This window comes from Neofelis nebulosa, chromosome 2 (assembly GCF_028018385.1).
Source record: "Neofelis nebulosa isolate mNeoNeb1 chromosome 2, mNeoNeb1.pri, whole genome shotgun sequence".
NCBI classification, from domain to species: domain Eukaryota; kingdom Metazoa; phylum Chordata; class Mammalia; order Carnivora; family Felidae; genus Neofelis; species Neofelis nebulosa.
In genome coordinates this window covers 166,230,182-166,252,176 of record NC_080783.1, presented here as the reverse complement: position 1 = coordinate 166,252,176, position 21,995 = coordinate 166,230,182, and the positions used below count along the sequence as shown (strand labels likewise).

The window sequence follows — 21,995 nt, the reverse complement described above, 5'->3', positions numbered from 1 at the left end:
CCTCCAAGAAATACCTAGTGGATAGAACCTTGGAGTTCCACAGAACTCAGTTCAACAATTTCCAAATGATGACTCAGGCCATATTGTGTAATTCACCTTTTGTTTGCAAAACTGCAAGTTTTTCAGCACCTACCTAAATTTCAATGCTAAGGAATTCTTTAACAAAGGCATCACATGTTTGGATTTAGGCATAGATATGAAATACACAAGTATCCTTGGGTAAATTATGCATTGGCCATAACCATTCCTTTACTCAAACATTGCCCCTTGCTGACAATGCAGTTAGGAATTCAGTGCAAAATGTCAGCTCAAACAAATGAACCAGAAAACCAACATATCACTTTTCTTTTCCATGAAATTAAAATTAAGAGAGCTGGACAATATTTTGTCTACAATGATACAAACATGCAGGTGCAAAAACTCCTATGTACCTTTGCAAAAAATTAACCTTTGGCTATCCAGAGACCTTAATAATGCAGGCAGTTTTGAATGAGAGCATATGGGAGGCATTTTCACCACTTTTGGTGACTTCAATAGGTTTAAGACATGTTTTTGCATTTATTGCAATATACTCATAAAACAAAGGAAAGAATTTTCAACTTACTAAGTCAAAGTCTATGCACTGAAGTTTGCTTTTCAAAAATGTGTAACTACTGCTTGTTTTCCACCCACAGGTTGCCATGATCTCAAAGGTGAAATTTTAGCATATGACTAAAAGGTCCTATAGCTGCAGCTTCATGATTCAGCATCTAACATCAATAATTCACAGTGAGATCATAGGCTCTCTGTGGAAGGTAGTGACATATTTGCCTTATGAAAGGAAGCTTAGGGCATATTGAGAGTATTTTGAATTTAGACTTGTGTGGGTGTCAGACATTTGTCTCCTAGCTGGTGCCTGTGCAGGAGGATTCTCCTTTGGGAAAAGCTCTCTTGAGAAAGGTGAATTTGGGTTGTAAGGCTAGGATATACACATGTGGAAACGAGCTCCTCCTGAACACGGTTTTCCAGAGTTACCCTGGGCAGGTGGGAAGCCTTTCTGTGGAAAAGATTCCAACTTGGTACCCTGCCAACCAAACACAAAACTGTTGATTTTTCTTTTTTGAGCTTCCAACCCTTGCAACCTTCCAAAAATAAATCAAACCAGCCATCAGGGCACCGAAATAATACTACTACTAATAAGCAGCTTTGCCTAGACTTACATAAACAACACTTCTGAGGTAAACTTTGCCCCAGAGGTCTGAAACACTCTTTTTATGTAACCTGCTTACTAATAATTACTAGACTTGGGTGCATTAACCCTGGAAATAGATTTTAATAACAACCCCTAAAAACAAAAGACATGAAACGACCAAAAAAAAAAAAAAAAAAAGAATGCACTAACTAGAAAAACACTTGGCAGCCCGCTCCAGACTCAATTGGAAGACACCCCCCTCCCGCCCGGCCTTTGCAAAGGGCTCCCCACCCTCCTACGGGCCCCTCCAACAGGCTAAGAGAGTCCGCTCCGGACCCCGCCCTCCCCTGTCCCTGCACCGCCCTCGGCCCTGAGCTCGCCTTCCGCGTGGCTCCACCCCCTTCCGCTTCTCTCCCCACGGTTCCAGGAGCTGGGGTCAAATTGTCAGAGCAGGCTGATTTGCATAACCCAATGGCTGTGCGTATGCAAATGACGCTGGTGGTGGTTGGCTGGAGGTTGGCAGGATAACTCCGGCGAGCGGGGCCTTTGTCCTTCAGTGGCTGTGAGGCAGCTGCCCCGTCGGAGTCGCGGCCCGTGGCGAGGCGAGGGGGCCGGGAGCGGGCGAGCGAGTGGGGCGAGAGGGACAGACGGACGGACCGACCGCGCGGTGGCAGCGGGAGCTGGAAGAGCCTGTGAGGGAGTGCAGAGAGCAGGCGCCCAAGCGCCCACCGTGGCAGGAGCAGTCCGCACGCCGCGCTCTCTCTGAGGGGGATTTGCAGTTGCAATATGACTTTGGAGGAATTCTCGGCTGGAGAGCAGAAGACCGAAAGGTAAGGCGGCCGGAGTCTCTCCCTGAACTCTGCTCGCCCACTGCGTGCACCCCATTGCAGCTCCTCTGGGCAAGGTTTGGCGGGGAGCGAGCGGTTAAAAGTTTGCAGAGGGCACCTCCCGTCCGTCTCGCTCCGGGGGCCTTCCCCGAGGCGTCCGTGGACGGAAGGAGCGTGCCCCCAACCCGGCCGAGCCCTCCAGGCCTTTGCAAAAGGCAGAAGGGACTGTCCCTGCCGGTGCCGCTCCTGCGGCTGGCAGCCTGTGGCTGCGCCCAGCGCCGGGGACTGGCAGCGCCCTGGGGGGAGGGTGGCGGGTGGCCCTCTCGGGGTTTTTCGCAGGCCACCCGGCCTCTGGGCGTGTGAGGGTTCACTGGGAGTGACAGGGCCGGGGGGGAGGGGGCTTTGGGTTTGCAGAAAGCGGAGCGGCGCGGTGGCGCACGAACTCGGGAGGGAGAGTCGCGGTGCAGGGCGAAGGGGCGGCGATGGCCCCGAAGGCACCGGGGCTGACGGGACCCCTTTGCTCTCCCTCACGTGTAGGATGGATAAGGTGGGGGATGCCCTCGAGGAAGTGCTCAGCAAAGCCCTGAGTCAGCGCACCATCACCGTCGGGGTGTACGAGGCGGCCAAGCTGCTCAACGTGTAAGTGGGGCCCTCGCGAGTTCCTCGTGGCACCCCCTTCTCTCCCCAGCCCCGTCGGAGGCGACCTCGCCGAGCGCCCCCCGCCCTGCAGCGCAGCTTCCTGCGGCTTCCCACCTGCCCCACGGGCAGCGGGCAGGACGGGGCCGACCCCGGGACCCGGGCGGGTATTGCGGGTGTCCACGCGGACGGGTGGTGTCTCTGCGCTCACCCGCCCCTCCCGCTGCCCTCAGCGACCCGGATAACGTGGTGCTGTGCCTGCTGGCGGCGGACGAGGACGACGACAGGGATGTGGCTCTGCAGATCCACTTCACCCTGATCCAGGCGTTCTGCTGCGAGAACGACATCAACATCCTGCGCGTCAGCAACCCGGGCCGACTGGCTGAGCTCCTGCTCCTGGAGACCGACGCAAGCCCAGCCGCGAGCGAGGGCGCCGAGCAGCCCCCGGACCTGCACTGCGTCCTGGTGACGGTAAGCGAGAAGGGGGGCTGCGGGCCGGCTGGAGTGAAGAGTTCTGGAGGGGAGTGAGCGAGGGTTCAGAGTCGCCTGACTGCAGATCTGGAATGAGGGGGAGGGCAAGAGCGTGGCTGCTTTTGCCCCATTAGAGAGTGTGGCTGGACTTTCGGCCGAGATGTGCTAGTTTCATCATCAGGATTTTCTCTGGTACAGAACATGTCTAAGCACGTTGGAGGCTGCCAGCAGCGGAAGAGATCCTTGTGAGTCAGCATTGTCAGCCCAGCTACTCCCTACCTACATCTGCACTACCTCCCGTGACTAATTCCTTTAGTAGGGCAGATTAGATAAAGCCAAATAAATTCCTGGCTCACCCTCATTAAGGAGTCAGCTTCATTCGCCGCCACTCAGAGTTAAAAATAGAAATGGTGTAGGAGACAGACCTTATTAATTCCCTAGAAATACTTGAAGAGGATAGAGTGGGAATTTTTTGTCTGCAATCTTACATTTTTTTAATGGGCCTTTTTTCCCTGGTAAAAACCTTTGGTAGATAGAGAACTTGTGTTTTCAGAGGTAATATGATAGCTTTGTCTTTTACATTTTACTCTTTTTGACTGGTCTAGTTAAGTGGCAGCCTAACCATTTTGGTACTCTTGAAAATTACTACTCCTCTCCTGTCTTTGGAGAGGTATAACAGGTGGCATTTCTAGTTAACTGCTATGCAGCTTTCATCCATTGCACACACAGCATGGAAATATTCCTCAGAGTTGTTTTCACTCAGGTCTCTTCCACAGTACAACTTTGGTAGGACAAACCTGTGAATGATAATGTCATGCAAACTAAATAAATATGCTCTCGTGCAAAACTAAATAAATACCATGCATATATATATATATATATATATATATATATATAATGGTTCAGAGGGTTGCATGCATCAAACTTTGCAGAGTATGGTTTAGTGGAGAATTACCCTTAATGATTTTGCAGGAAACCAACTACCTAGAAGAAAGCTTATTTTTTATGGTTGTAACTGGTCTCTATGTCACACAGCCAAAGTATAGAACGTTCAGGTTGTCTTCCTCTTAAAATGAGTGGAATTATTAGCAAATGCTGATATTTTTAAAAATAGTGAATTTATTTTTCTCAATTTGTTTCCAGAATCCACATTCATCACAGTGGAAGGATCCTGCCTTAAGTCAACTTATTTGTTTTTGCCGGGAAAGTCGCTACATGGATCAGTGGGTTCCAGTGATTAATCTCCCCGAACGGTGATGGCATCTGAATGAAAATAACTGAACCAAATTGCACTGAAGTTTTGAAATACCTTTGTAGTTACTCAAGCAGTTACTCCCCACACTGATGCAAGGATTACAGAAACTGATGTCAAGGGGCTGAGTGAGTTCAACTACATGTTCCGAGGGCCCGGAGATAGATGACTTTGCAGATGGAAAGAGGTGAAAATGAAGAAGGAAGCTGTGTTGAAACAAATACAAGTCAAAAGGAACAAAAATTACAAAGAACCACGCAGGAAGGAAAACAAACTATGTATTAATTTAGAATGGTTGAGTTACATTTAAATAAACCAAATGTGCTTTGTTAAAGTTCAAATGTGCGGCAGTAGTTTGGGTATTTTTGGTTTATGTGCCCTCAAATAAAAGAAAAACAGAAAGGGTTGATCCTATTTTAAAACCATATTTTATTGTATTTTGATGAGATGTTAAATTCTCAAAGTTTTATTATAAATTGTACTAAGTTATTTTATGACGAGAAGTTATTTATGCTATAAATTTTTTGAAACACAATACCTACAATAAACTGGTATGGAATAATTGCATCATTTCTTAATGTGTGCTTTTGTTTCTTTTAACTTGGAATGTATTTTAAATAAGTTTTTTTTATATGGAAAAATTAAAACCCTTATGAAATCATATATATAGTATATGTGTGTATCTATATATATAGATAGATCTCTGGTGTGTGTGTGTGTGTATTTTTTTCCACTTTTAAACATTTGAGCTGGACGTGGCATAGTTTTATTTTTTATTCTTTATTTAACAGACATTTTACTAGGGCCCTACTCTATCTACATGGTGTCAAAAGTCAGAAAACCAAAGGTGATTTAAGAGGAGTTGGGGGTCGCAGTTAGGGAAAAGGTGTTAGAGACTATACTTGCGAAATCTGAGTAGTTATAGTTCAGTGATATTAATGTTATAAGAAGACTATATGCAAAATACTAAGGAAGCAGAAAGGTGAAAGTGACCGAAGTTAACCTGCAAGACCAGGGAAGGTTTTATTGGGGAGACAGCAAGTTATGTGGGTCTTAAAACACAAGTGTCATTTCCCCAGCTAGGATGCTGTTGGCAGCGACACTAGTTTGTGCAAAGGTGTGGAGCCCTGAAAGACCAAACCCTGTTCGGGGTACAAAGAGTGATTGTGTGTGCGCCTCTGGTGTAGAAAAGAAAAGGGAGAGATAAGGTTGAAAAAGTAGGTGGGGATTAGGCCCAGACTATGAAGGCCATTCTGTTTCACCCTCAGGCATTTGGGCTTCCTTCTATAAACTTTGGGGATTCAGCAGAGGCCTTCACACAGGGAGTGACGTGATCAGTGTTCTAGGAAGATAACACCGGGGACTGTGAAAGGGGTTATTGGGATAAGAGGCTGTAGGTAATGCCAACCAGGAAGTGACCGTACCAGTCCAAGGCTGTGCATTTTGCAGAACCATATTTAAGGAATAGGGAAGTGGCCTGGCAAAGATTTCTAGTGCCCTTATTCTCTCCAGAGCTGTATGTTTTCCAGCTGAGCATTTCTGCTATGGTTTTGAGGGGTCTGGTTAAGTTAGATGGGGCAGATGGAAGAAGAGAACAAAATAAATGAAAGCCTTCAGCAGAACAATCATCTCTTAGTTGGAACAGTCACTTGATAATTAACTGCAACAATCTCCTGTAGGTATAGCCAAAGAAAGCAAAAATGCTTACTGAGAAGTCTAACATGGCTTTAGTCCACGGGATATTTTTTCTTTTTCTTTTTCTTTTTTCTTTTTTTTTTTTTTTTGGCCTATTTGGCAAAGGGCACCCTCAATGGCTCCCCTGCCATCTGTCTCCCATCCTTGTCATGACCACATATAATCAGGGAAAAGCAAAAGTCTGGAGAGAAAAACAAACCAACTAATACTAACAAAAAGCTCCAAGTTTCTGCATTTTAAGAATAACATGAGCCCGTGTGCCTTCCACCTTGCAATTAAGTTTCTCTTTTTCCACATCTTACAGAAATGTGGGTTTTTAGGCCTTGTTTAAGCTCATTGTATTTTATTTAAGCTGGTGCCTAATCCAAAGCATAACTAGTATTTAATACTTGTTTTCCCAAAAGATTGAGAGCAGTGAGTTTTCAATAGAATTTTCTTGCCTTCCTACTAAGGATTTTCAAGCCTCTTCCTCAGTTGCCTGATTTAAAACCCTTGCAAAGATGAGTAAATTAAAGCAGGAAGAAGGGAAGAGATCGGCAGCGTTGCCTGGTGTTGAAGACCATGGGGAGCAGCCAGTATTAGCCCCTCTGCATCTCTTTCTCCTCATCTAAAGATGGAGGTAAAATTACCCAGCTTGCAGAATCGTTACCTCTTCTACAAAACTGTATCTTCCCTAAAGGTAAGAGGTAATGTCTGGTTCATAATTGTAGCCCAGGATTTAGCACACTTGTTAGCAAGCAGTAGGTATGGAATTAGAATTTGTTGACTCAATGAATGATTTAGAAATAATGAATGCAAACTACCTGGCATATAATAAATAAGTGCTCAGTATAGTGTGTCTATTACTAAACTGCAATAGCAATAGGGAAACTAAAAACCATCCATCAGATTTCTCTGATGCCTTAAAACACAGTATAAATATATTTATTTTGAGAAAGGAGTTTAGAGTCTTATTCTAAATCCATAGTGCTTAGAGGTATGAAGCAATTAATAGTCTACATTCTTCAGAGTGTTTTGTTTCAGGAAGGTCCCAACAATTAATGCAGAACTCTTGTTTTGGGTTTTGCTTTAAGTTTTAACTGTTGTTATTCTTCCCTGACGGAACATAACGCAAAGTTACCATTGCATTGAAAAACCCAATCATGAAACAGTTGATTGTAAACATGTGTGCAACTACCCAGACAACTTCTCCCTCTAATTGGTGTTAATATTCTTCAGTTGTTGCCTTAAATGCTATGAAAACCTACTTATTGCAAGTAGGTGGAAATGTGACAACAGGAACAAAGCTCTCTTCATCTAACTCAGGTGTGCTGAATGTGGAAAACACCTATTTTTTCCACTGGCACCTTCACCTCAGTGTCATAGATGGCATTGCCTCCTCCTTTTACAATTAACCAAAGCCCTCAGTAAGTTAAACTTCTATAATACAAGGACTCGTGAAGGTAACTAATCACCTGTAATATACATTACTTTCCAAATAAACAAAAAGGGTTCTTTCTAGGAAAGAGCATTTGTATACTGTCAACTGGAAGCAGTTCCAAAGTTTCTTTTGAGATGCTTTGCTGTAACCCTTGTGAAATCATCGTTTCCTCAAATTTCAACTATAGAGGTTAAATTTTGTTCAATATGTGGTAAGAAGCTGCAAACAGTGTGACATGTGTTTCCTTCAAATGAACAAAACTCCCCATGGCATGATTCATAAGACAGGACCGGTGTCCCTGAAACTGCACTGAATCTTTTTTTTTCTTTTTATTTATGTATTTATTTATGTATTTATTTATTTATTTATTTTAAGCTTATTTATTTATTTATTTCAATATATGAAATTTATTGTCCAATTGGTTTCCATACAACACCCAGTGCTCATCCCAAAAGGTGCCCTCCTCAATACCCATCACCCACCCTCCCCTCCCTCCCACCCCCCATCAACCCTCAGTTTGTTCTCAGTTTTTAAGAGTCTCTTATGCTTTGGCTCTCTCCCACTCTAACCTTTTTTTTTTTTTTTTTCCTTCCCCTCCCCCATGGGTTTCTGTTAAGTTTCTCAGGATCCACATAAGAGTGAAAACACTCTCTCCAGTTCCATCCACGTTGCTACAAAGGGCCATATTTTATTCTTTCTCATTGCCACATGGTACTCCATTGTGTATATAAACCACAATTTCTTTATCCATTCATCAGTTGTTGGACATTTAGGCTCTTTCCATAATTTGGCTATGAGAAAGTTGAGAGTGCTGCTATAAACATTGGGGTACAAGTGCCCCTAAGCTTAATTATTTATTATGAAAGAGAGAGCACCAGCGAGCAGAGGAGGGGCAGAGAGAGAGAATCCTGAGCAGGCTCCATGCTGTCAGCACAGAGCCTGATGCAGGGGGCTCAAACTTACAAGTTGTGAGATCACGACCTGAGTCAAAACCAAGAGTCGGAAACTTATCCAACTGGGCCACCCAGACGACTCTCCTTTTTAAAAAAATTTTGTTTTAATGTTTATTCATTTCTGAAAGACAAAGAGAGAGCACAAGCAGGGGTGGGGCGGGGGGACACAGAATTTGAAGCAGGCTCCAGGCTCTGAGCCGTCAGCACAGACCTGGACACAGGGCTTGAACTCACGAACTACTAGATCATGACCTGAGCCGAAGTCGGATGCTTAACTGACTGAGTCACCCAGGCGCCCCTCCTTTTTTTTTTTTCTTTTTAACAGTCCTTAGAGAAACATAAGAAACTCTGTGAAAAGGCTGTATCATGAAGACCACCAAGAAATATTTAATGAGTCCTTACTATGGGCAAGGAACTATGCTAGTTATATTGAAGTCTGCAAAAAATCAATACTCTGGCCCCAAGGAGTTCATAGTCTAATGAAGCAATGAGACATGCACATCAGTAGATATAATCCAAGGTGAAAAGTGCTCAGTAACAGAAGAAAGGCCCGGAGAACTGCTAATGGGATTCAAAAGGTAGGAATCCCTGGAGGGCATGTGGGGATTGCATGGACCAAACTGTAGTAATAAGCTCTTTGATCCGAAGCTAGCACTGTATTTTGCAAACCGCAGAAATTACTTAATTGATTGACTATGGAATATAATTCTGCTAGGGGCTGTAGAGAATACATAGATGTAGCCTATGGGAGGGTTTGCCCTTAAGTTTATAATCAAATAAGAAAATCAAGATCAGCACATTTATTCCTTTAGCACTATTTATTGAAAGGATGTACCTGACACTGTGTTAGGTCCTGGGGCTACAAAAGTGAAAAAGCAAGGTCTCTGCCTTTAGTGGAGATGCCTGACTCCTGCAATTTAGGGTGATAAGCGATGATGAGTAATATTCAAGGCCTGAGTGTTCCTGGGCGAGGAGCATTGCCAGAACAGTGAGACCTGAAGAATCAAGAGCTCGGCCAGGGGACTGTAAAGAACATTTGTTCTAGGAGGGGGAACTGCAGCTCCGAAGGTATGAATTCAAGGCATCTTTGGGGCTAGCTTCTGGGGGGGCAACCATAACACATAGAGGGTTTACTACATGCCGAGCACTGTTCTAAGAGCTTTACGGTAACACATTAATATTCACAACAACCCGGTGGAAGTAGGTGCTATTGTTGCCATTTGGAAAATGAAGAGATATATTTACCTGGAGTCATATTACTGTTAGGAAGTTGCAAATCCAGGATGCAGACCGAGGTAATCTGGGTCAAGAATTCTTATTTTCCAATGATGGGTAATGAAGTAGGAAAGGTGGTAGGAACCAGACCATGAAGGGCCCGTCCTATTAGTCAGCCTTTTTTATTAGGTGATAGAAAGCTATTTTAGGGGTGCCTGGCCGGCTCAGTTGGTAGAGCATGTGGACTCTTGATCTTGGTGTCGTGAGTTTGAGCCCCATGGTGGGCATAGAGATTATGTAGTAAAAAGAAAAAAAATTTTTTTAAACCACTTAACACTGAGAAAAGAGGCAGTATGCTATCACCAGCATGAAAGGCAAGGAAAAGATGCTATGCCTCCCAAAGGATTTCCTGTTTGCCACAGACCTTACCCCTCCCAATTGTCAACTCAAGCCTACTTGGACTCACTTAGGCTTCCCTTCCTAATCGTTTTAAGCATGTGGGGGTTCACCCTTCACCTCCAACAATTCACATCTCTCAGTCTGGGCCTCAGAACTTTCCTGTATAAAGTGAGGTGTTTGCATTATCAGGATTTCCCAATTGTTCTGATAATGAGACCTATGGATGTTTGTTAAAAATGCAGCTTCAAAACCCTTCCCAGGAGCTTCAGATTAAGTGCGGCTGAGATAAGGCTCAGAATTTATTTTTTAACAAGCACTTCAGGTAATTCTTATTATCAGAGAAGTTTGAGAACTCTTGGCGTTCTTCCCGCTGAATTTCAGCAAAACCATTCTACAAGTCTCGGGGGAGTGGGAGAGAAGGAGGGGGAAGCTCTCATTTGATCAGTCTCCAGTCTCCCTGATGCCAACCCACTAGGAGCTAAGGAATATACATTTCTCTGCAAAGGTTGAAGAGATCTTCAGCGAAGTGATAAAACCAGAAATCTTTGCTACTTGTGGATGGAGTTAGAATTTACTAGTTTACTAAGGTGGTTACTGTACAAGTTACAAGAACTCCAAAAGGCGAAAGAGTCTGCAAAACAGAATGGCGCTTAGCACTGCCTTGAACTGGCCTACTGACAGACCTGTTTATTATGTGCTAAACACAACACTGGGCACTTTGGACAAGACAAGGAAGAACCTGATCAGAGTGATCAAAACAACCGGTTGTTGATGGAGTAGTGCTTCGTGTCAGACACAAGGTAGGAGCTTGGGAAGCGAATAGAGTTCGTATTTTTATCATGTCAGTTAGAACTGTCTGGCTTATAACATGCTTACGCATTTATTAATTTGAGTCCTTGCTAAAGCAACTTAGGTTCAGAGAAGTCAAAAGACACTTCCAAAGTCACAAGGCAAGGAAGAAGAATCAAAATTTTACTGTGAACTCATTCCTCTGTATGCTGGAGCTATCTCGAAGAGGCCAACCAGACAGCACAGGTTAGCCTGGGGGAGGATGAAACCAATTGGATCTAATCTTTTACTTATCCAGTAAGTAGGACAGAGACTCAGGAAAACAAAAGGAGACAAAAACCAGGGGAGAATTCTAAGAATTGTTCTCTTTCATCTTAGAAGTTCGTCAAGGTAAAAGTGATTTCTGTCCCTAGGTGCTTTAATGCTTTTATGCTAACTCATTTTCTACAATTAAGCGTCTGAGAAAGAATTTAATATGCACAGAAGCAGCAAACTTTCTTAGTATCACCACTTAAGACCTGATTATATCACTGTATTGTAATTGTATTATAATTATCAAAATACTAACTTCACAAGAAATGGCTTACCTGGAGAAGAGCCTTCTGATTTCCTTTTGCTTCCTTGTGTAATTGTTAAGGATTGAGCTGAAAAAAGATAGACTAAAAGTGTAGTAGTTAAGACAATGGGCTTTTATAACCAGAAAGACCAGGGCTTGGATCCTTGATCCTCGCTAGAACTTGAGAAAGTTAGTGTAACTTCTTTAAGCCTCAATTATTTCTCCTTTAAAATGGGAAAATAAACAAGGCTTATGTCATTGGTTTGTTATGAGGATTAAAGGAATAGTGCATAGAAAACACTTAGATCAGTTCCTGGAAGTACTCGATCTATGCAACCTAATGATAATTACATCTCCCATGAGTAATCTTCTATGTATGTATGTTATGTATGTCTTGTATGTAATTACTCTGTATTTGCAAATTAGAGGGTGATTTAAAGAAAAAAGAAAACCCCCAATAAACCACATAGCCCAACGGAACAGAATATGGAAAGATACCATCTACTTAGGTTATGTTCATTTCGACTAAGCTAGTTTGTCCTCCACTTCTGTTAACTGAATTTGGTTCTTTCTTGTTTATTTATCAGAACATTTTCTGTTCAAGATCAAAGGTCACACACATACTGGATGCTAAGCACTGTGCTAGAACTTGCTATATAAACATGATTATGGTTGGGGTGCCTGGGTGGCTCAGTCAGTTAAGCAGCCGACTTCAGCTCAGGCCATGATCTCGAGGTCCGTGAGTTCAAGCCCCGCGTCGGGCTCTGTGCTGACCGCTCAGAGCCTGGAGCCTGTTTCAGATTCTGTGTCTCCCTCTCTCTCTGACCCTCCCCCGTTCATGCTCTGTCTCTCTCTGTCTCAAAAGTAAATAAATGTTAAAAAAAAAAAAAAAAAAAAAAACATGATTATGGCACGGTCTCTACCTGCAGTCTAGTAGAGGAAGCTGACACATTTTCAAGTTGGTGTGGTGTCAGGGCAAGTTTGGGCATGTGCTGTGTGTGTGTGTGTGTGTGTGTGTGTGTGTTTAGGGTAGTGGTGGTGGTAAGGAAGCTTTCCAGGAAAGAGAGATGCTTGACCTGAGTCTTGAAGCATGATTAATAACTAGTCAGGGGAGAAAGGTGTGGCCCATGAGGGACTCTTGTAGTCTGTGGTATTTACTAGAGGATTAAGTGTTAAGGAAGGGAGTGGAGAAAGGTAGGCTGAAAAGGTAGACAGAGACCAGATCATAGTCTTGTATACCCTTTCAAAGAGCATGGGCTTTGTCCTGCAAGTATTGAGAGAATTTTAAGGGTTTTATGTAGAAAAGTAACATGGTTAAATTGGAGTGTTCTAGGGTGCACTCTTCTCAGATTGGTCCAGTTGGCCAGACTACAGGACACTGGATGGGATTTAAAGGGGATAGCCGTTCATTGTTGTCCATCTTGACTCCCTGCCTCTTCATTCTGTGAATCTTCTTAGGAGTTCTCCCCACTTCAAGGGTAGATTTGTAATACAGGTCTAGCCAATCCTTCTGACTATGGTGATTGGTTTGGGGATAGACCTGTGACTTCAGCTGGGCCAATCAGAAAACTTCCTGAGACATTTCCACTAGAGTAGAGAATCTCTTTCTGGTGTTGGGCTGATGCATGTGTCTGTGTTGCTTAGCAGCAGGCTTGCCTCATAGAGAAGTCTATTCAAGAGGAAAGGTCAGAGATGAAACCTTAAAGCAGAACTCCTGAATCCAGCTCTACTTGAAGTGAGGCCCATGGATTTCCAGTAATGTGCTTAAGCAAGTTTCATTTGCAACTAAAAGTATCATGAACAATGGGTATTGAGGGATTTCTGGAATGTGAGATTCTTAGAGCCCAAACAAGAATAGTCCCAAGTAAGCCAAGATAGTTGGTTACCCCAATGCCAGGGGCAGCCACATAGGCTGGAGTCCAGATGGGAGGATTTGCAGTAGTTCAGCAAAAGGGATGATATAGGCCGAATTTGTAGCTGATGAGGAAAATCAGGATGGACTTGCGAAGTATTTGGGAAATGAAATGGGCAAGAATGGGTGATCAGATGTAAGAGATGAGGGGAGATTCTTGAATGTCTCTTCAGTTTCCAGGTGTGGCAATTTAGTGATAGTGCTACCAATTAAATTTCAGGAAGGGAGATGGATTTCGACACATTATGTTCCAAGGCCCTGTGTGCTATCCGTTGAAAATATCCAATAGGGTAGGTAAGTCTGATGCTTGGACAAAAGATGGGCTGGATGTATAGATTTGGAAATCTTTAGCATATGAATAGCAGTGACAATGGATGGACTTTCTAAGAAGAATGAGTAAAATGGGAAGAGCAGCAATGGGCTAAGGATTGAAACTTGGGACTGAGGGTGGAATTTTAGGAGGCAGAAAAATGAAGAGACAGGAGGGAAAAAGGAGAGTTTGATATCACAGAAGTCAGTGATGCAGAATGGTGAGTTTATGAAAAAGAATGATTCAAGCAGTTGGGTCCTTGAAGCAGAGACTGAAATGCTCCATTGAATTTGGAAATTGGGAGTTCACTGGCCAATTTACTGGGTGAAATCAGTTCCATTACAATAGTGGGAGTAAAAGCAGGATTGCAGCCAATTGAGAAGAAGGGAGGTGGGGCAGAGAAGGCAAAGAAGGCTGATCACTCTTTGGAAAATTTTAATAAAGGAGAGAAGAAGGCAAGGGGCTTTGGGAATAGCTGGAGGGTTTGGACTTGACCTCGAGGTTGCTTCTCAACCTGTGCATCTGATGGAAGATACTCGGATGGGTGTGATGGAGACATTTGAGTGTGAGAAGATAGGAAGTTTGAGAATTCAAGCCAAATGGCCCCAACATTTTGTTTGTTTGATGGGGAAGGCAGAATTGTTTGCCTGGTAGGAAGGTGATAAGTAGGAGGGTTTGAGGAGGGTGATAATGGTTTGGAATGAAGGAACTAGACAGGTCAAATGAAAGAATTGTGAGACACTACTGGGGACTCAGCAGAGATTAGAAACACTACTGCCAGTTTCTCTCCACTACTTTATTTTCCTCTTACATTCTAATTACCTTTATGAAAACAAAGGCTATGGCAGGACCCTGCTTAAAAACCTCTACCAACTCCCTTCCCTTGCCTGTATAATCAATACAAACTCATAGCCTTTGACTGACTCAAACTTCCTTCCCAGCCTCATCAACCTTCTCCTCCTCATACACCTGCCACAAATATCTGGGTTGTTTGAATACCCTAGACTCATTTAGGACCTAGTGCATTTGCATACACTGTCTTCTCTGCTGAGACTATCCTGTCCCTGTTCTTCACTAACCAACTCCTGCCCAGCCTTCAAGACCCAACTGATATATTGCCTCCTCTGTGAGAATTTTTGATTTAGGCAGAGCCACCTTCTTTATCATTTAAAAAAATTTTAATTTAGGGGTCTGGGTGGCTGAGTTGGTTAGGCGTTTGACTCGATTTCAGCTCAGGTCATGATCTCCCTGTTTATGCAATTGAGCCCTGCGTCAGGCTCTGTGCTGACAGTACAGAGACTGCTTGGGATTCTCTCTGTGCCTCTCTCTCTTCTTTCTCTCCTTCTCTCTCTCAATAAAACAATAAAATACAACTTAATTTAATTCTAGTATAGTTAACATACAGTGTTATATTAGTTTCAGGTGTACAATATACTGAGTCAACAATTCCATGCATCACCTGGTGTGAATTCCATTCATCACAAGTGTACTCTTTAATCCCCATCACCTATTTAATCCTTCTCTCTACCCATCTCTTTTCTGGTAACCCTCAGTTCTCTATAGTTAAGAGTCTCTTTCTTGGTTTGTCTCTTTTTTTTTTTTTTCTTTTGTTCATTTGTTTTGTTTCTTATATTTCACATATGAGTGAAATCATAATATGTGTCTTTCTCTGACTGGCTTATTTAGCTTAGCATAGTACCCTCTAGATCCATCCGAGTTGTTGCAAATGGCAAGATTTCATTCTTTTTTATGGCTGAATAATATTCTTCTTCTTGATCCATTCACCTATTGATGGACATTTCCATAATTTGGCTTTCATAAATAATGCTGCTATAAACATAGAAGTACATGTATCCCTTTGAATTAGTGTTTTTGTATGTTTTGGGTAAATACACAGTACCATCATTACTGAATCATAGGGTAGTTGTATTTTTAACTTTTTAGTGAAACTCCCTACTGTTTTCCACAGTGGCTGCACCAATCTGCGTTCCCACTAACAGTGCAAGAGGCTTCCTTTTCTTCCCACATCCTTGCCAACACTTGTTGTTTCTTGTGTTTTTGATTTTAGCCATTCCGATAGCGGTGAGGTGATATCTCATTGTAGTTTTGATTTGCATTTCCCTGATGATGAGTGATGTTGAGTATCTTTTCTTGTGTCTGTTGACCATCTGGATGTCTTCTTTGCAGAAAAGTCTGTTCATTTTCTGCCCATTTTTAAATTAGATTATTTGGTTTTTGGGTGTTGATTTGTAGAAGTTCTTTGTATATTTTGGATACTAACCCTATATTGGATATGTCATTTGCAAGTATCTTCTCCCATTGAGTAAGTTGTCCTTTAGTTTTGTTGATTGTTCCCCTTGTTTTGAAGAAGCCTTTTATTTTGAGGTAGTCCCAATAGTTTATTTTTTGCTTTTATTTTCCTTGTCTCAGGAGACATATCTAGAAGAATGTTATTATGGCCAATGTCAGAGAAATTACTGTCTGTGCTCTCTTGTAGTATTTTTATGGTTTCAGGTCTCACATTTAGGTCTTAATCCATTTTTAATTTATTTTTGTGTATGGTGTAAGAAAATGGTCCAGTTTCATTCTTTTGCATGTAGCTGTCCAGTTTTCCCAACACCATTTGTTGAAGAGACAGCTGTCTGTTTCCCATTACATATTCTTTCCTGCTTCATCAAAGATTAATTGACCACATAATTGTGGGTTTTCTATTCTGTTCTATTGATCTATGTGTCTGTTTTTGTGCCAGGACCATACTTATTTCATTACTACAGCTTTGTAATGTAACTTGAAGTCTGGAATTGTGATGCCTCCAGCTTTGCTTTCTTTTTCAAAATTGCTTTGGCTATTCAGAGCCTTTTGTGGTTCCATACAAATTTTAGGATTGTTCTAGCTCTGTGAAAAATGCTGTTGGTATTTTGATAGGGATTACATTAAGTGTGCATATTGCTTTGGGTAGTATAGACATTTTAAGTTTTTCTTGCAATCCATGAGCATGGAATGTCTTTCCACTTGTTTGTTTCATCTTCAGTTTTTTTCATCAATGTTTTATTGTTTTCAGAGTAGAGGTCTTTCACCTTTGATTAGGTTTATTCCTAGGTATTTTACTATTTTTGATGCAATTGTAATGGGATTATTTTCTTAATTTCTCTTTCTTTTGCTTCATTATTAGTGTATAGAAATGCAACAGATTTCTGTACATTGATTTTGTCTTTTGTGACTACTGAATTCATTGATCAGTTCTAGTAATTTTTTGGTAGAGTCTTTAGGTTTTCTAGATATTATTTCTATATATTATGTCATCTGCAAATAGAAGTTTTATTTCTTCCTTACTGATTTGGATGAATTTCATTTATTTTTGTTGTCTATCTGCTGTGGCTAGATCTTCCAGTACTATGTTGAGTAAAAGTGATGAGAGTTGACATCCTTGTCTTTTTCCTGACCTCAGGGGGGACATCTCTCAGATTTTCCCCATTGAGTGTGATGCTTGTTGTGGGTTTTTCATATACGGCCTTTATTATGTTCAGGTATGTTCCCTCTAAACCTACTTTGTTGAGGGCTTTTATCAAGAATGGATGTTATACTTTGTCAAATGCTTTCTCTGCATCTATTGAAATGATCATATGGTTTTTATCCTTTTATTGATGTGGTATGTGACATTGATTTGTGGATATTGAACCACCCTTGCAAACCAGGAATAAATCCCATTTGATAGTAGTGAATGATATTTTTAATGTATTGTTAGATTTGGTTTGCTAGCACTTTTGTTGAGGATTTTTGCATTAATGTTCATCAGAGATATTGGCCTATAGTTCTGTTTATTTTGGTATAAGGGTGATACTGGCTTCATAGAATGAATTTGGAGGTTTTCCTTCTATTTTTTGGAAGAGTTTGAGTAGAATACGTATTAACTCTTCTTTAAATGTTTGGTAGAATTCACCTATGAACCATCTGGTTCTGGACTTTTGTTTGTGGGCAGTTTTTTGATTACTACTTTAATCCCCTTGCTGGTGATTGGTCTGTTCAAATTTTCTGTTTCTTCCTGCTTCACTTTTGGGAGGTTGTATGTTTCTAGGAATATATCCATTTCTTCTAGTTTGTCTAATTTGTTGGCATACAGTTTTTCATGATATTCTCTTATAATTATTTGTCTTTCTGTGGTGTTCATTGTTATTTCTCCTCTTTCATTTGTTATTTTTACTTGAGTTCTTTCTTTTCTTTCTCCCCCCTTCCCTTTCTCTCTTTCATCTGGCTAGATGTTTATCCATTTTGTTGATGTTTTCAAAGAACCAGCTTCTGGTTTCATTGATCTGTTTTATTGGTTTTCTTACTTTCTAAATCATTTGTTTCTACTCTAAACTTTATTATTTCCTTCCTTCTTCTGGTTTTGGGTTTTATTTATTGTTCTTTTTCTAATTCTTTTAGGTGTAAGGTTAAGCTGTTTAGTTGAGATTTTTCTTGCCTCTGGATGTAGGCCTGTATTCCAATATACTCCCCTCTTTAGAACTGTTTTTGCTGCATCATACAGGTTTTGGACCATTGTGTTTTCATGTTTGTTTCTTTTCTTTTCTTTCTTTCTTTTTTTTTTTTTTTACTTTTTTATATTTTTTTTCATTTTTGTTTGTTTCCATGTATTTTTTGATTTCTGCTTTTAATTCTTGGTTGACTCATTTATTGTTTAGTAGCATGTTATTTAACCTCCATGTATTTGTGGACTTTCCAGATTTTTTTCTTGTGGTTGATTTCTAGTTTCATAACATTGTGGTCAGAAAAGATGCATGGTATGACTTTGATCTTTTTGGATTTGTTGAGGCTTGTTTTGTAGCCTAATATGTGATCTATTCTGGAGAATGTTCCGTATGCACTTGAAAAGAATGTGTATTCTGCTGTTTTATGGTGGAATGTTCTGAATATATCTAGTCCAGTGTGTCATTCAAAGGCACTGTTTCCTTGTTGATTTTCTGTTTGGATGATTTGTCCATCGATGTAAGCGAGGTGTTCTTTTACTGTTATTTGTTTACTGTTATTGTATTATTATTGAATTGTTCCTTTGTGTTTGTTATTAGTTGCTTTATGTATTTGGGTGTTTCCATGTTGGATGCATAGGTATTAACAGTTGTCATATCTTCTTGTTGGATTGTCCCCTTCATGATTTTGTAGTGTCCTTCTTTGTCTCTTTTTACAGACTTTGTTTTAAAGTCCATTTTGCCCAAATAAGTATTGCTACTCCAGCTTTCTTTTGACATCCATTTGCCTGATAAATGTTTCTTCATCTCCTCACTTTCAATCTGCATGTGTCTTTAGTCTCAAATGAGTCTCTATTAGGCAACATATAGATGACTTGTTTTTCTATCCATTACATCACCTTATGTCTTTTGATTGGAGCATTTAGTCCATTTACATACAGAATGATTATTGATAGATAACTATTTGCTTTTTTTTTTTTTTTTTTACTTGTTTTGTGGTTGTTTTTGTAGTTTTTCTCTGATCCTTTCTCCTCCTTTTCTTCTTCATGGTTTGCTGGTTTTCTTTAGTGATATACTTAGATTCCTTACTCTTCATTTTTTTGCATACCTATTTACTGTTTTTTGGCTTGTGATTACCATTCAGTTTATATAAAACATCATCTGCTTGTAGCAGTCTATATTAAGTTAATGGTTGCTTAATTTTTTTTTTTTTTTTTAACATTTATTTATTTTTGAGACAGAGCATGAACGGGGGAGGGTCAGAGAGAGGGAGACACAGAATCTGAAACAGGCTCCAGGCTCTGAGCTGTCAGCACAGAGCCCGACGTGGGGCTTGAACTCACGGACCGCGAGATCATGACCTGAGCCGAAGTCAGCCGCTTAACCGACTGAGCCACCCAGGCGCCCCAATGGTTGCTTAATTTTGAACTCATTTTTCTCTTCCCTCCAAGGTTCAGATATTTGGTATCATATTTTACATCCTTCTATTTTGTTCCTTCCTTGACTGATTTTTACAGATTTATTTATTTATTCACTTATTTATTTTGCTTTTGTGCTTCCTATTTTTCTTATTCTTATGTTGTTGTTGTTGTTTCCCCCCTCAGAGTCCCCTTTAACATTTCTTGTAGGGCTGGTTTAGTGGTCATGCATTCTTAACTTTTGTTTGTCTGGGAAATTCTTTATCTTCTATTCTGAATGATAGACTATTCTTACCTTAAAATTTTTTCCTTTCCACACCCTGAATATATCATGCCACTCCCTCCTGGCCTGCAAAGTTTCTGCTGAAAAATCAGCTGATAGTCTTATGGGATTTCCTTAACTGTCTTCTTTTCTCTTGCAACCTTTAAACCACTTTATCACTATTTTTTTTTTTTTTTTTTGGTCATTTTAATTACTATGTGTCTTGGTGTGGACCTCTTTGGGTTGAATTTGTTGGGGGAATCTCTGTTTACTTCCCCAGAATCATGACATTTTCAGCTATTATTTCTTTAAACACATTGTCTGCCCCCCTTTCTCTCTCTTCTCCTTCTGGGATCCCTATAATGTGCATGTTATTATACTGAATGGTGTTGCTGAGTTCTCTAAGTCTGTTCTCATCATGCAGTATTTGTTTGTCTTTCACCTCTTTAACTTTATTGCTTCCCATTACTTTATCCTCCAGGTCACTGATCTATTCCTCTGCTTTCTATAGCCTACTATTTAGCCCATCTATTACATTTTTAATTTCATTTGTTGAGTTTTTCATCTCTGATATGTTAGTTTTTATCTCCTTTTACGGGTCACACTGACATCCTCCACTCTTTTCTGAAATCAGTAGCTTTATGATCATTACCTTAAATTCTCTATCAGATATATTACTTATTTCTGTTTCTGCTTAGATCTCCTGCTGTGATTTTGTCATGTTCCTTCAGAGCCAACTTCTAATAATAGCATTTACCACAATGCATAGTAATTTATGTTTACCTCCTACTACCCATCCCCATAACCCCTGCCTCAACTATCCTGGGAGATCCCTGTCTTTTCTGGGTTTATCCTAGGACATATTTAGCATACTGCCAGTGGGAACTACTACATTCCTAGCAGGGCATTAACAAATGAATGAATTCCTCTTTTCCTTGCTTCTAAAAACCAAATTCTCTGTTACATTTAAAATTTGGATGAGCTATTTTTCTTTTTGTAGTTATGTTTTTGAACTCCTCTTAGAAAGGCATTGTTGGCACTTTGCTCTCTTAATTCTATTAATTGCCTCTAGACAAAATACCTTTCTGCAAATCATTTTTACTTAAAAATTCTTTCCAGTCCTGTTGATGAGTCAATAGCTGAAGTATCAGGAAGTGATTCTTTAAATATCTTTTAAATACCTATAATTACACGCAGCAAACCCACATATCCTCTGACCTCATACTCTAGACTTGGTTCTCCTGATTTTTAATTCAAGGAAGGAAATATAAAATGACTTGGGGTGGAGATGGCAAAATGCACCTAAAAGTGAATTGCTCACCTCTCTCAAATTTGTGTAAAATGTAAAGTTAGAAGAAACGTTAACAGTTACCTAGACTAAGTCCTTTTTAAAAAGTAGATCCTTTCTTTTTTTTCTTTTTTTTTTTTCCTGGAAGCAGGACCAGAAGTCATAAAGGTCCTAAGGTTGCATAGCAAATTAGCGGCAGTTGGACTAGAACCTACATTTCCTGATTCCAGGACATGTGTTCTCTTACCTCATACTAGCTGCTCATGAAAAATTCGGTGTTTTTAAAAGACCTAGCAAATATGCATTTGGATCTCTTCACACTTGTATTTCCTCATATGGAAAGTAGGGATAATAATAGTAGCTACCTCGTGGGTCTGTTGTGAGATTTTAAAATTGACACACGTTCGGTATTACATAGGTTTCAGGTATACATCGTGGTGATTCCACAACTCTCTATGTTATGCTATGCCCACAAGTATAGCTACCATCTGTGACTATACAGTGATATTACAGTATCAGTGGCTATATTCCTTGTGTCGTACCTTTTATCTCCATGACTGACTCATTTCATTACTGGAAGTTTATACCTCCCACTTGCCTTCATCCATTTTGCCCATCCCCCAACCCCCTCCCCTCTGGCAATCACATTTCTTCTCTGCATTTATGGGTCTGTTTCTGTTTTTCGTTTTGTTTTTTAGATTCCACATAGGAGTGAAATCGTATGGTACTTGTCTTTCTCTTATTTCACTCAACCTTATACCCTCTAGATCCATCCATGTGGTTGCAAATGTCAAGATTTCATTCTTTTTTTATGTCTGAGGTAGTAGCCCATTGTGTGTGTATCTCACATCTTTATCCATTCATTTATCCATGGATACTTGGGCTGCCTCCATAATTTGGCTACAGTGTAGCATTATTTACAATAGCCAAGACATGGAAGCAACCAAATGTCCAT

At 40.8% G+C, this 21,995-nt stretch overlaps 1 protein-coding gene across 1 annotated transcript; it reads left to right on the top strand.

The window, feature by feature from the left end:
- Window positions 1–1,713: 1,713 nt before the first annotated feature.
- Window positions 1,714–4,924, top strand: GADD45A (growth arrest and DNA damage inducible alpha). Its single transcript, XM_058717029.1, has 4 exons — window positions 1,714–2,001; window positions 2,536–2,637; window positions 2,868–3,105; window positions 4,249–4,924. Exons 1-4 carry the CDS (start codon window positions 1,958–1,960, stop codon window positions 4,360–4,362), a joined length of 498 nt encoding a protein of 165 aa, XP_058573012.1. The 5' UTR covers window positions 1,714–1,957; the 3' UTR covers window positions 4,363–4,924.
- Window positions 4,925–21,995: the final 17,071 nt, after the last annotated feature.